Source organism: Stegastes partitus, unplaced genomic scaffold (assembly GCF_000690725.1).
Source record: "Stegastes partitus isolate 25-593 unplaced genomic scaffold, Stegastes_partitus-1.0.2 Scaffold10, whole genome shotgun sequence".
NCBI classification, from domain to species: Eukaryota; Metazoa; Chordata; class Actinopteri; family Pomacentridae; genus Stegastes; species Stegastes partitus.
The window spans coordinates 761,026-775,163 of NW_007577741.1; the positions used below are offsets into that span (position 1 = coordinate 761,026).

Here is a 14,138-nt window from a genome sequence, read left to right on the forward strand (position 1 = left end):
CCAGTTGATTTTTGAACAGACTAAATAGATGAGATACAACATCAGACAGATTTAGAGCTGGTGGTAGGTTGATTTTGTTATAACTGGAGTCAGGCTGACTGTTCATCATCGAGCGCAGTCCTCATGCTAAGCTAAGCTAACTGCCTCCTTGACTGTACAGCTACTGTTGTCACCATTTAGAGACTCATCTTATTTCACTAATCGTACAGCCATCGATTTCTACCCTGGTGTCTTTGTCCTTCCCACCAAAGATGAGCAACGAAAAGCGACGTGTGGCACAGCTGCACCACCTGCCCCTTGTTTTGTTATAACCTACCACTGTGGTTTAAGATCTCTGTCAGGTGAGTAGAACACCATTGATAGGATATAATAACTTACAATTCAATTCACAATGTCGCACACAAAACAGTACCAGAGGCCAGAGGACATGAGGAGGCTGAAATAAGCAACAAATAAGAGGTGAATCTGATTGAGAACTTGTGATGAGGCAGCGACCTGTAAATCAAAGGGTGGCCTCGCTGTAAAACCTGCATTTGTAGGGTTTTGTGTCTTTTTCTTTCTCATGCTCCACTCTCTGCTGTAGGCCTGCCACCCATCAAAGTGGCCTCATTTCGCAATCAAGCTCATCCAACCATCACCCTCCACAGCATGAAGACACCGGTTCTGGAGTCGTTCTTCGCCCGATTCATGCTAACCGTGTGTGGTATTTTGGTATTCTCCTTCCTGTCTGCTTGCCACTGCCTCTCTGGAAGCAGGAACTCTGCGTTCAAGACTTCCTCACCTGCTCAAGCCCACATCTCCTCTGGTTCACAGGCAAAGAAAGAAAGACACTCCCTCTCTCCACCAGCCAGCGCCTGCAATTATCCCCCTTGTCCCCAATAAACCTCTTAACTTTTAGTCGTCTAGCCTCGCTGTCTGATTCTGGGTCCAGCTAAAATACAAACATACCCTGCTTTATCTTCCATTCTCCTCCAAACGGGGCTGTGCTTTACAAAATGGACATCGAGCTGTTTTTAAAAAGCCTTGAAGCACATCCAGAGGGAAATCTAATCTTGTTCTGATAAACTTTTATGCAATCTTCTGGTCGCCATTCGAAGGTTTGTGTTGTCTTTACTTTTCAAACTGTTCCTTTAACACAACGTCCTTGGGTCAGGGGATTTATTATCGACTCTACAGGGCATTTACAGATACACACAAATTACTTGCTTGATTACTTAGCAGCTAATTCCACTCCAGTTCTTTTCCAATGACTCTGCAGCCTTATGGGCAGTCGTGCATCCCGCTGTAACATTACGTAAGTGTTCCAGACAGGGAAAAGAAATATAAAACCGAGTGTATGAACACCACTGGGAGCTATTCTCACTTCTCAACCTGCAGCCTGCGTTAAAGCTTTAATAAGAATGCAAACAACGGCCTCTCTCTGCTTCGAGCCGGTTACATAACTTTAGAGCTTTAGATACTTACACACATTATGCAGGCCGTGAATTCACACGTCCCGGTGCCGATCGTGATGTATTGGATTTTTTCGTCGGATATTCCAGCCTCTTTAAACACGTACGATGCATAGAAGTAGATCTGCAAAAAAAAAAAACCCATAACGGAAGATGTGCAAAATAATCACTGCTTGCCAAGTGTTTTAATACTGATAAGCTGATTAAGCCGGTATTTGTACATAGAGTAATTGTGTTAATACCCCAGTCCCCTCTCTAAAACTGCCAAGCATGTGGTTAGAAGCCTTTTCTGGTGACATGGCATTTTGCAGCTCTGGGAATTTGTCTAGAAATGTTCCTATTTTGGGGCAAAAATGTAAAAATAAATAATAAATAATGATAATGTCCTCTAGTCCACAGTGCACATTTAATACAATGAGCTGTCTTCACTTATTATTCATTGAGCATTATGATGAGAAACGATCCGTCGTCACCATCGTGCATTATTGATGTGACCTGCAGGAACGTGAAGAAACCCCGACATGACAGGAACCGCTGATGGATCGTCTCAAATTTCCAATCATCCTCCCAACTTGGCGGAGGAAAACCGCGGCCAGAACAACATGTGATACTGTTTCTGTACCTCGGGATCAGTTACGCTGATCTGCATGGCTTACATAACAATGTGCCACAGCTAACTGCGCACGACGCACGAACCAAAACATCTCTCGGGTCAACGCTGTTCTTGTCGGTTCTCCTTACCGAGTCGTTGCCGCAGAGCTGCATGGCGCTGCTGATGATCATGACGGAGATGAGCTGCCAGCGCATGGAGCGGTCGGTGAACAGCTCCCAGGGTTGCTTCGGCCTCATGCCTTTGGTTTCGGCCTGTTCCTGCAGGATCTCGTCCAGCTCGCTGCTCTGGACCTCGCAGCCTCGAAGACGCCTCAGAGCTGACCAGGAGAAAACCACATGTTTAACACTCGAGAAGAAACTTATTTCTGAAATATATAGTAGCAGTGGTGGATGGATGAGTAAAGGTCAAAATCCCTAAAAGCACAGATGTAGGAAGTAGAAGAAAAACACACAAAAGCAGCCTCTGTTACTGTTCCATCACCCTTATTACGTTACACTACTAGATTATTTTACCCACCGTTAATACAGGCCTCCTTGTCCCCCCTGTCGATGAGCAGGTACCTGGGACTCTCTGGGAACCACGGCAGGGTCAGGAGCTGAATGAGGCCAGGAACGGCATTACTGGCAAGAAGGTACTGCCAACACGGCTCACTGCCCAAAATCTCTCTTTAAATAAATAATCCAGAGTGTTATTGCGGATAGCTTTTAATTCACAAAACACATTTTTTTATTTTTTTTTCTGTGAAAAGATTAGCCTAGTTTAACGAGTCGCACGGTGAACGTACCTGAGTCCGACCACCTGTCCCAACACAACGCCGAACGCTGTGAAGACGGCCGACGACAAGGAGACGGCTCCTCGTAAGTGCTTTGGTGCGCTTTCCCCAAAATACATGGGCTGCACATTCATGCTGATTCCTGCAATAAATGGCGTAGTGTTAATTCAGTCACATCTTTCTTGAATTGTTATTAATAACTCTTCTACTCTCATGGCTGTATTATCACATGTCAGTATTGTGCATGCACAGTGGATATATAACATGAGAGTATAACTGATGTGGAAAATATTTACTGACATACCAGCATTTATTCCAACCAGGATACGTGAGATGATGATCATCTCGAATGACTTGGCAGCTCTACTTGTCAGTGCCAAGAGTGCACCGCTCATTAGAAAGATGTTGTTCAACAGCAGACAGTTCTTCCTTAATGAGAGAAAAAAAAAACACAATTTGGAGTCAATTAAAGTTAAAGACTTTGTGTTTGTACATGTTTGTTGTGTGTAGATCATGTGCTTGGGCTTAGACAGCACTGAACTGAGCATTTGGTTTCATTATGTGATCTGTTGACAGTCAGAAAAGACAGAATTGTGCCCATGTTATTCTCTAAAGTCCATTTTGGCAAAGCTGAAGCATAAAGCCAAACTGGTACACATGTGGAGATGTTCCACACACAAGGAGTTTGCATGTGTCCCACTACATGAACAATCTCCTCATTCATTTATACATGTGCGTCTCAACGTGTTGATCATTCACTCCCTGCACGTTGCATTGAAACCTTCTTTACATACGAACAGCATCTTATGTTACCTCCCAAAGCGGATGGTCATAGGTCCTGCAATAAGAGCTCCGGCGAACCCCCCCAACGAGAAGATGGAGACAATGATTGTCCAGACCAGCGTCACTTGGTAGTCCTCCAACTGGATGTCCCACCGCTCCAGGAACGTCTCGTTGATGAACGTTTGGATGAACTGCGACAAGACGGTCAACCATTAAAGTTTTACCTCGTTAATGACATGCATACACGTGAGCAGAGTTAGAGCGGACACTCATTACCTCCCGTGTCAGCTGGCCTGTTTACATTTTGGTGGAACTCCAGACTATTAAACATTTCATCCATTGAATCCATCTCTCAACACAGCCTTGATGTTAATTGTGCAATTTTAAATGACCAGAATAAAATATTCATATCTATGGGCAACTGAATTGTTTTGCTGTTGATGAAAGTTGTTGGTGCAGCTGCTCAACCCACCGAGGAGAAATTCTGCATCCGCAATTAGTTTCTACGGCACAATAAAACTGGATGCATTACAATAAGAATTACTGATCACAGAGGCCAGAAAACTAATTTAGTTTGTGCCAAATTGCACTGCGGCCCAAATGTAAAATAACAGAGATGCAGCTCATAACGGCAGAACACTGCTCACATGCAGAGAAGTCAGCGTTAATGTAACACAGTGTCAGCGTCTGTCCATGCTGGTACACGACCCTCATCAGCTCCTTTATATACGGCACAGATGCATATTTGACTGCAGAGTAACAAAACAAAACACACTTACAACTGTGGGAGCGTTCATGATAGCCAGGTTGTAGCCATACTGAAGAGTTCCTCCAATGGCTGCAGAAGCAACCATCAGAACCAAAGTCAGAGGACTGCTCTGTTGGTACAAACACACATAAAGGTCCATCTTCATCAAGACCACAGTGATCACAGAAAGGTTTGGGGTGTCTAAGATATACTAAGATGCATTTTATAACAATATGGCACTTCTAGAAATTGCTTGATTTGGACACAACTGTTCTGTAGGATCAAAGTTATTTCATTTTAACTTCATCTTAGAAAATACAAACAATTAAATCACATTAAAAGTCCTTCAAGTGGCACCACAGCTTACAGAAGCAACACAGTCATGAATAACTACTGTAACTTTTCTGAAAGAATTTCCTTCACAATGCTGCCTGAGTCCTCAATCAAAAAGGAATTACAGGCTAAACATTCCAACAGGTGATTTTGTTGAAAAGCACAATTTGCTGTTTTACCTTTTGGGCATCAGCATGCGACATAGTTAATCGGAGGTGGTGGTAAAAATAAGTGACTTGATGAAGTCCGGCGGGAATGACACACAGAGATAAAAACCCCAACTAACGAACCCGCAATGCGCGAGCCCGCACGAGCACGCGCCTGCAGCGTGCGTTCGGGCCTCTTGTGATTGGCTGGCAGTTGCGCAACGAGCCGCCTTGACGCACCGACGGAAAACGACGGGGTGCCGCCGCCGCAATGATTTACCAAAAGAGAGGCGTCCTGCGCATGTGGAGGTGAAGGTGTGATGAGAATTAATGTGACTTCGCTGCCCTCAGTGAGTAATTAAGAGCGATGACGCATGCGCAGTGAGGTGAGTGAAGTCTGAACCGCAGAGGAAGGATGTTCACGTGCAGACAGGTGTGGTGGAGGTCAGTTCACGATCACAGTTTAAAGACACTCAGGTGAAAGTCTTGCATTAAAAAATAAATAAAATAAAATATGTATAAACAGCAAAATACTGAAAGTGTAAAATAAATTAGAGCCTTAATGGGTTATTTCAGTGTTTCATTTTGTATGTTATACTATTAGATTATTAAAGCTGACTTTTACATTCTGTCAGGGGGATTAATTTACTGCATAACATCGAATTTAATCATGTTTATATTGTTCATCGTAGTTTTTAAAGTCCTAATTTGCTGTAAAACACCTGCAGCTGTCAGATAACTGCACTGGAGTAAAAAGTGATGTAGTTCCCTCTAAAACATTGTGGCCTCTATGCATGAAATAGCATAAAAGATGAATAAGATACTCAATTAAAGCACAAATACCTTAGCATTGTATTCAAGTAGCGCTCTTGGCTAGATTTCCATTCCAGTCCAAACCTCTTCTCAGACTTGTCAAATTATGTCAAAACCTTTAGATAAATGTGAAAAATGAGTGATCGGAGTCAACACTGCTGGGATTTTAAAAATGTTTTACAACTGATTGGAGCTATTTTCTTCCACTTTGGCACCAATTACCCTCAATATGAATACTTTTCACCCCTAACTAACAGATTTTGAAAAGACATCTTTCAATATCTTAAGTATTAAAGAATCATCTTGCAAATCAGATATTTTCTTGTAAATGTGATATTTCTCTTATGATTTTAATCCTTTCACAAACATAACAATGATGGGGTTTATGCAGTTTTCTTTAGCAAAAGCAATGATCTCATATTTCATATGTTTTAGTTCATATTTGACTATTTTAAATAAATGCAATAAAAATACTGTTCTTAAAAATACAGACAATATAGAAATATTACACCCCTCACTGACCCCAACAACAACCCTCTGTGTGTTCGACCTGTACTGCCACACTAGAGTAAAAATAATAATAATATGACTGTACATTTATTGTGTATTATTGTTAAGACACTCAAAGTTGCTTAACAGGGTACAAGATAAAAACAGGACAGAGTTCCTGGGCCCAGGACGTCTGTGTTAGTTTTAATCTGATAAAACTCCACAAGACAGTGCTACAAAATGGGATAATAAATCAAACTACCTAAAGTTAAAAGTCTAATTTCTATTGTTACAGTTTTAAAAAAAAAGCTAAATTTAGCCAACTGTGCTCCAGAAGTTTAACAGGTGACAACTTCTCTTGAGTTCGTTCCCACTCTGGTCATGGTGTAACTTAAAAGGAAAGTGATCAGAGAGCTGCACACAGACACTCCTTTGAAAAGTCCACCTTAAAATTCAGCTTTATCAAAATGACTCGATGCTACAGATGAAAACAGAAAGACGAGAACTGGCCGCTGGATGCTGGGATGTTAGTTATGGTTGTAGCCAGACACCTGAACACGACTCCACCATTGGTTGTCTAAGAAATCATTTCAGACAGCACATAACGTTCTGGACGGACGCGTCCCACATCGTGATCTTGTCCACCAGCCTCTCCGAGGCCTTCAGGAGGAGCAGGACAACGTTGGACATGCAGCCTCATTAACTGTATGCGTCAGAGATGTGTGACTCATTGCTGGTTTGTAATGTCTGCTCTATGACTCCTCTCTCCATCTGACCGTGATCGTTTCCAGTATAGTGGGTGCTTGATTGTTTCGTGACGTCTATTCTGCTGTGCTGGAACAATAAATACTTATTCCCGTTGTGCTAAAATGGTTGGATCGAATTTAAAACAATATTATGATCCGTGTTCATCAGTTTGTTCAGTACATTTTATCCAAAATAAACATTTCTCTGGCTGTGGATTGTAATAACTTCACAAACGTAGCGTTAACATGCTTCATGCAGGTTTGTCTCATGTGAAAGCAGCTATCTCAAATTCTTTATGTGCCTGTGGTTTCTGTTTTCATCCAAGTTTGAGTCCTTTTTAAAGAATAAATAAACGCATTAAACACTGTTCTTTAGGTTCAGGCAACATAGAATATGTGGCCCCATCAGCTTGTTGTTATTTTACTAAAACTGTACAGAACAGGGCTACAGGATTAGAAGAATTCACACCTTTGTTGATACATAATTCACAGCTATATGAGTTGATGCTGTACTTTTGTGATGCTAAAACATGTCCCTGTTTAACAAAACGTCCCCTCTGCTCTGTTACTGAGTTGTATGTCCTCATATATTACCTTTTTAAAACCCACATTTAAATATAGTTTAAATATTATTGTAGTTACTTGACAAACGTACTGTGTCCAGCAGATGGAGCTGGTTTGAAGTGTTGCTGCTGCTCTTTGTTTGCTTTGTAGGAGAAGTTTCCCACTGATCACAGCGAGACACTGAGCTGCAGCTAAGGCAGAAATGGTCAAATAATAGAAGCTGGTGTGTGCACATGTTCACATTTTTACAGAAGCTCAAATATCATTAATCAGTCGGCAGTTTCATTTTGAGCTTCAGGTGATGAAGTTAGTTGTTGTTGCACCAGCTGATCGATCACTTGCAGGAGAAGAAGTTGTGAAGACGTTCAGCTGAATTTATCTCAGGAGAACCTCTCTTAGACGAGGCAGCTGATAAAAGAAGGCTCGGAGCAACACGTTCAGATGATCTGTTTCTATTTTAAAAGCTCTGTGTTGAGGAACACATCGTTTTCTTTCCTCGAAAGCTTTTCTCAGCTTTCATGGACCTGATAAAATGCACGTTGGCACTGCTGACGAAAGGTCAAGGAGTCACTAACAACATTAGAAACTATCCTTTGGAGTTTGTTTTTCTTCCTTTTTTAAACATCCACCACATATTTCGTGGGACTGAAGCCAGTAGCTGAAAGGATATTTTGGTCTGTTGGACAGATGAAGGAACAGACGGACCAGAGAAGCTACGGTAAAGCCAAGAAAAACAAGAAAACTTTTACTCATTTTAAAGCCCAGTGATATAAAATTATTTTTCAAGAGAATAAACAAAGTCAGGTTTATTTATAAAGACTAAAAAGCATATTTTTGTCTGTATATTCCACTGTTGTTGATAAAATAAAGGCAAAGTGTGGAAAAAATCCAAACAAATTCAGCTTCCAAGCAGCGATATTTATATTTAAATGCATTAGATTTTGCTCTATGTTTAGAGAAGACTTATGTATATATTTTAAATTTGATTTAAAGCATGTGTTGCAGGATGGCCTTACAAATGGACAAAAGGTGCAGCACGGTTCTATGGAGTAGTGAGAGTGCCAAATCACACAATAAATCAATAAAAGAATAAGAAAAAATAAAGTGGAAATAAAAAGAAGAAGAAATACAACAAAAAATAAATATTGTGGCAATATAAAGCAATATTAATCAAAATGAATCCATAAAAGCAAAGGCTAGCAAAAGTAGAGATATAAAGACAAATAAATAAAATAATAATAAAAAATAATGTATTTATTTATTTTTATGTTTTTAATTTTTAAATTTTTTTTCATTTCTTATTTATTAATTTATATTTTTTAATAATGTTGCTTTAAAAGCAAAGGCACAATGACATGCCTACTGCACACATTTTTCTGCACATATTTCCTTTGCTTTTTTTAAAGGAAAAAAAAGCGCTTTAAAAGCAAAAAAATAAATGAAATAAAAATGAAAGAATTAAAAAAAAATTAAAAATAATTTATTTTTATGTTTTTAATTTTTAAATTTTTTTTCATTTCTTATTTATTAATTTACATTTTTTAATAATGTTGCTTTAAAAGCAAAGGCACAATGACATTCCTACTGCACACATTTTTCTGCACATATTTCCTTTGCTTTTTTTTAAAGAAAAAAAAGCGCTTTCAAAGCAAAAAAATTAATGAAATAAAAATGAAAGAAATTTAAAAAAAAATAAATTAAAATACTTAAAATAATAACTTAAAAATAACAAATCAAATTTAAAAAATAAAAATGATTAAAAAGTAAATAATGTTTATGTTTATTTTATTATTTTATTTATTTGTCTTTATATTTCTACTTTTATTATTATTATTTTCTTTTATGGATTCATTTTTGATTAATATTGCTTTATATTACCACATTATTCATTTTTTAAAATCTTAGTTAATCTTCTTTTTATTTCCACTTTTACTTTATTATTTATTCAATGATTTATTTTTGTAATTTGGCACTCTCACTACTCCATACTTCCCTTCATATTAAATGGAATCACAGTAAAAAAAAAAATGTAATAGCAAATTGGGTTAAGATGCAGCACATGAATACGATCAAAACAAACAACAAAAAAAAGTGTGATATCGAGGTCACGGGGAGAGGACACCCCCTCCTCCCTGCTGCCAGCTCTAATTGGTCAGCTCTGACAGGATTACACGAGTTTCCTCAATTGAACACACTGAAGTTAAACGCTCGGATCATCCACGAGAGGAGAAACTCGACTGCAGCAGCCACTTTTTTTTTTTGTTGCTTTTCTTCTTTCTTCACACGACTTCACCTACAAACTGTCACCAGCCGACAGATCTGCTCAGTGGTCGCAGGATTGAACTGTTTGTTGAAGCTCTCCTCCTCCTCTGCTGCTGCTGATATGTGGCTCCTCAACACGCCCGCGTTTCGCTGAAGCTGCTCGTTAAGTTCATGTAGCTTCAGACCCTCAAGTCGTCACGATGACTCGGATTTTCTGGGATGCAATATTCCTCATAAGTGGTGAGTAGCTTGATTTTTTTTTTTTTTAGATAGTGGAGTTTGTTTGGAGTCCTTCTCAGACTTGTCAAATTATGTCCAAACCTTTAGATAAATGTGAGAAATGAGTGATCGGAGTCAACACTGCTGGGATTTTAAAAATGTTTTACAACTGATTGGAGCTATTTTCTTCCACTTTGGCACCAATTACCCTCAATATGAACTCTTTAGTAACATATTTAACCCTAAATGTGTGTGCAGGTTTCATTTATTCTTCTGTTTTTTTGATTTTCTGCTAAGAAAGTGATCATGATCTTAATAATAATGACCCCTTCTCCCCCCACCACCACCACCACCAAACAAACCCTCCTCTATTTTTTATGAGCCTTTTCCCCCTCTTCGGTTGCATGTCTCCACCGGGTCCGCTTGTGTATTTATAGTGCTTATAGTGGTCTCATCCTTTTAGTGGATGCTTGACCCTGTTACTATTGTTGGGTACCAGTTACTCAATGAAGCATCAATATCACACTGAGGACCGGGTCACATCATGCGACGTTGACTAGAATTATTCAGCATATGTGCCACCTGGGGGGGGAAAAAAAGTCACATTATAGTAATATTTATTTTTTATATTTCTATAGGTTCTTTTAGTATGTCTGTGGTACTCAACGGTGAGTTTACAGTGAACTTTCTGCAGGGTTTTCTTGTAATTCTTACATTTATTTTCCACACCAGGACTGTGTCACACATGTTTTCCTCTCTGCAGGTTCTCTCTTTACGTTTGGAGCAGGGCAGAGCAGTTCAGCCATTATCGACGCCAGCATTTCCATCGACGCAAACTCCACCGCTGCTCCCAACGCCACCTCCAGCAGCAGCAGGAGCTCAACTGCAACGACGATCACAGCAACGGAAACTAGCGTCCCTACAGTTGGAGGTGAGTCATGCTGTGTGGAGGTTCAAGCTCATGGTCAAGACATTTCAAGGAAGAAGGTTGCCCCATGTTCTTCCTCCTTTATCCACTCTCAGGTTCTCAGGTTTATCAACTCACAGGTTCCCTCTTCACATTTGAAGAACAGCAGACGAACACAACGATCATCGATGCCACCATTTCCATCAACACCACCTCCGCTGCTGCTCCCAACACCTCAGCCAGCAGCTCGACCAGCAGCAGAAGCTCCACAACCAACAGCCCCGTTCCTGCTGCTCCTACTGCCAACATCCGTCCGCTTAAAAGTAAGTCTCAGTGCAGCCCTGTCCTGTGGAGATGCAGGAGAAATTCACTGTACTTTGCAATAATTGGACCGGTTGTCCTCCTGGCAGCCGCTGATTCACTCTCGCCGCCTCACAGCAGGAGTCATCAGCTTCCCATCGAGCTCCAGTGCATTAACATTACGCAGACAATGTGGCGCTCGCTGATAATTGATCCTCTTAGCGTGCGTTAGGGCGGCAATCGTAGCAAATTAAAGATCATGAGGGGTATATATGAGCCCTGTATTCAGCTGTTTGACAAAAAGCTGCACCTACAGCATTAAACTATTATCTGAAAAGCACCTCGCTCGGCCCGAAGGCTGTTTTCTTTCTAAATGTTCCTCTCGTTCGACTGCCAAAATCACATGGAAGGAGAGAGGGCTTGGTAGGCAGATGCCTCAGGGACAACAGAGGGCTTTCACAGAGTCTGAAAGAAGGAGACAATGCACGCAGGCTGCAATCCAAAAGCCCATTTAACGTTGGAATGGAGTGTGTGACGAAGGCTGTAACGCAGCTATCTGTCTGGATGTTCGCCGTCCTGCTCACCCTGAGCTCCACACTGCGGCGTCTGTTTCGGATGCTCGCGCGACTTGTTTGAGTCGGTAATGCAGTTAGAATCCGTCTGACTGTACGGCTTAAGAAATGCCCTGTTTCGTCTGGGTGCTTATTTAATCAGATATTTTTGTCCTGGTCGGAGTGAAAACTGAGATAGCAGCAGCTTGGGGGGGAGAAAAGGTGCATTGAAGGCTTTAGTTTCTTCTTAAGAATGATAGCTCCTGCGGGGATGTTCTCTCTCCTCTCCTGAGTCTTAATTGATGGACAGAGAGTTTTCTTGTCCGCGGCTTCTCACCGGGAGTTTCCTTTGACTTTTCTTGACTCTAATTGTCCCTCCAAGGTACAGTGAGGGATGTAAGCCGGCACAAATCCACACGCAGCTGGGAACAAAGGGCTTCAGTCTCGCGTCGGTGACGTGGGTGTCAGCTTTAGGATTTAGTGCGTGTTGTTGTTTCAGGTCTCTGCTGAGCTCAGGCTAACTTTAGATTTATGATTTTCACCTGTGTCATGCTCTGTGTTCTGAATACGGGCGCTTGCATTACTTGATATTCCAATTTTGAGTAAAATGTTGGCATTAGACGGGCTTATTAACGCAGACAGGCTAAGCTGCTGGTGACCTCTGACCTCCTGTTGGTTCCTGGTTTAACATCAGTAATTTCAAGCAACCGCTCTAAATATTATTTGTAATTTCCTACGTATGTGGTGTCTCATGCAGAGTTTGTGGCGGCGGCTGTTCGGTCCCACTTCGACGACTGTCCAGACTCGCACCAGCATTTCTGCTTCCATGGAACGTGTCGCTTCCTGATACTGGAGGAGACGCCTGCATGCGTGTAAGTCGATAGATTTGGAGTCAAAAAATACCAACATTTGTGGAAAAAAATCAACAACGTTTGACCCACTCTAACATTTACATTTAATCCATTTAAAGCACTTTGGCCCTCAGTTTAAACCGAGCACTAAAAGGTCTGCTAGTGTACATAACGTTGAAGCAAAATGCTGCCATATGTCAACAGAGACATTAAAGAAATCTTAACATCTGAAGCCGCTTGGTGGAGTAATGAGTGCTGGAACTGGGGCGATATGGTTTCTCCAGAGGTTTCTTGAGAAGCCACAGATAAAAGAGGAAACTTTTAGTGATGCAGGAAAGCAGCTGCTTTAATTTAGAAGAAAAAAAAAACATGTAGACGACATCTTTTGCAAATTGGGCGTATTTCAATTATTTCAGGAAGTAACATGAGCTTTAAGACTTCAGGTCTAAGACTGAATAGGCTACTCACTGTGTGCCTCTGGGCTTCATAGCTTTTGTGTTAAAGGTAGAAAGTCTTGAGCATCATGACATGACTGAGGACAAATTCAAATCTTAAATACATTTAGACCTTTTAAGACATTAATATCTCAAGTTAATTTGACTGATTTTGTTTCCCTTTGTCATGTCTGTGGGTCTTTTCATTTAAAAAATCTATTTAAATCTAGATGCATTCATTAAATTGAAGCAGTTCTTGGTTTCACAGGTCTGCGTTGGAGCTGAACCTGTCAGCCAGTGACACTGTGATCACTAGAAAATTCATTCTCTCCCGGTATTCATTTCCATTTTCCCCGTCTGTGCTGCAGGTGTCATCCGGGCTTCGTTGGGATGAGGTGCGAGCATGCGGACCTGCTCGCCGTAGTGGCGACCAATCACAGGCAGCAGACGGTCGCCACGGTGCTGGTGCTGTGTGTGATCGGGTGTGTTCTCATCATGGTGTTGTGTACACTCTTACAGTAAGTTACCTGCAGGACACGACTCGTGTTTCAGCACAGAGCAGATTCACATGGCTGATAAACTGATGCCACGGTGGCGTTTAACTCGTTTGCATCGGCTGCTTTTCTCCTGCAGCTGCTGGTGGAGGCAGGACTGTCGCAGGCGGAGCTACGCGCATCACTACGTCGCAGAAAAGCACGGAGTGTCCTGCTATCCGTCTGAAAGTGGTAACTGTCTTCTTTATTTGCATTGCTACAGTTTCACTTTACATATCAGATGCAGGGGATGCAATAAACATCAGACATGGGAGGTGATAGCAGAGAAGAATCACATTAGTGGGGATGCATGCTGGATACACCATCATGCATTTACACCAGTAACACAGACAGAGGACGTCTCTTAGGAGTTGAAATGCTAGCGACTGTGGTTCAAAAGGATGTTTTATGACACAAGGCTGGCATTATTATTTCTTTATTGTCAATAAATTCTGAGAAAAACACCAATAATCTGGTCAGTTTTCAGAGCTCTCTGATGTCTCTGTTTATCAGAGTCACTTGTTCCTCATGGAAGTGTAGCTTGATCCCAAAGTTTATGTTTTCAATGATTCTTGTAGTTTAATCGTAGCAACTAGACTTGAAGACGTTCCACCTCTCATCCA

The 14,138-nt window shown here is 41.1% G+C and overlaps 2 protein-coding genes across 2 annotated transcripts in view; one reads left to right on the forward strand and one right to left on the reverse strand.

Moving 5' to 3' along the window:
• Window positions 1–4,903, reverse strand: part of LOC103359988 (solute carrier family 2, facilitated glucose transporter member 11-like) — a 9,724-nt gene extending 4,821 nt beyond the window's left edge. The window contains exons 1-8 of the mRNA XM_008285598.1: window positions 4,880–4,903; window positions 4,399–4,497; window positions 3,650–3,810; window positions 3,141–3,265; window positions 2,849–2,978; window positions 2,581–2,729; window positions 2,193–2,380; window positions 1,465–1,575 (exon numbers count right to left, since the gene is read on the reverse strand). Coding sequence (XP_008283820.1) covers window positions 1,465–1,575; window positions 2,193–2,380; window positions 2,581–2,729; window positions 2,849–2,978; window positions 3,141–3,265; window positions 3,650–3,810; window positions 4,399–4,497; window positions 4,880–4,903 — 987 coding nt within the window. The remainder of the gene's footprint in view (window positions 1–1,464; window positions 1,576–2,192; window positions 2,381–2,580; window positions 2,730–2,848; window positions 2,979–3,140; window positions 3,266–3,649; window positions 3,811–4,398; window positions 4,498–4,879) is intronic.
• A 4,838-nt stretch (window positions 4,904–9,741) lies between these two features.
• The window catches only part of LOC103360005 (uncharacterized serine-rich protein C215.13), a 6,890-nt gene continuing 2,493 nt past the window's right edge, over window positions 9,742–14,138 (forward strand). Inside the window, 7 exon segments of the mRNA XM_074465725.1 lie at window positions 9,742–9,960; window positions 10,703–10,852; window positions 10,987–11,169; window positions 12,455–12,569; window positions 13,351–13,472; window positions 13,475–13,500; window positions 13,616–13,707. Of these exon segments, the coding sequence (XP_074321826.1) occupies window positions 9,921–9,960; window positions 10,703–10,852; window positions 10,987–11,169; window positions 12,455–12,569; window positions 13,351–13,472; window positions 13,475–13,500; window positions 13,616–13,702 (723 nt within the window). The 5' untranslated portion in view covers window positions 9,742–9,920 and the 3' untranslated portion in view covers window positions 13,703–13,707.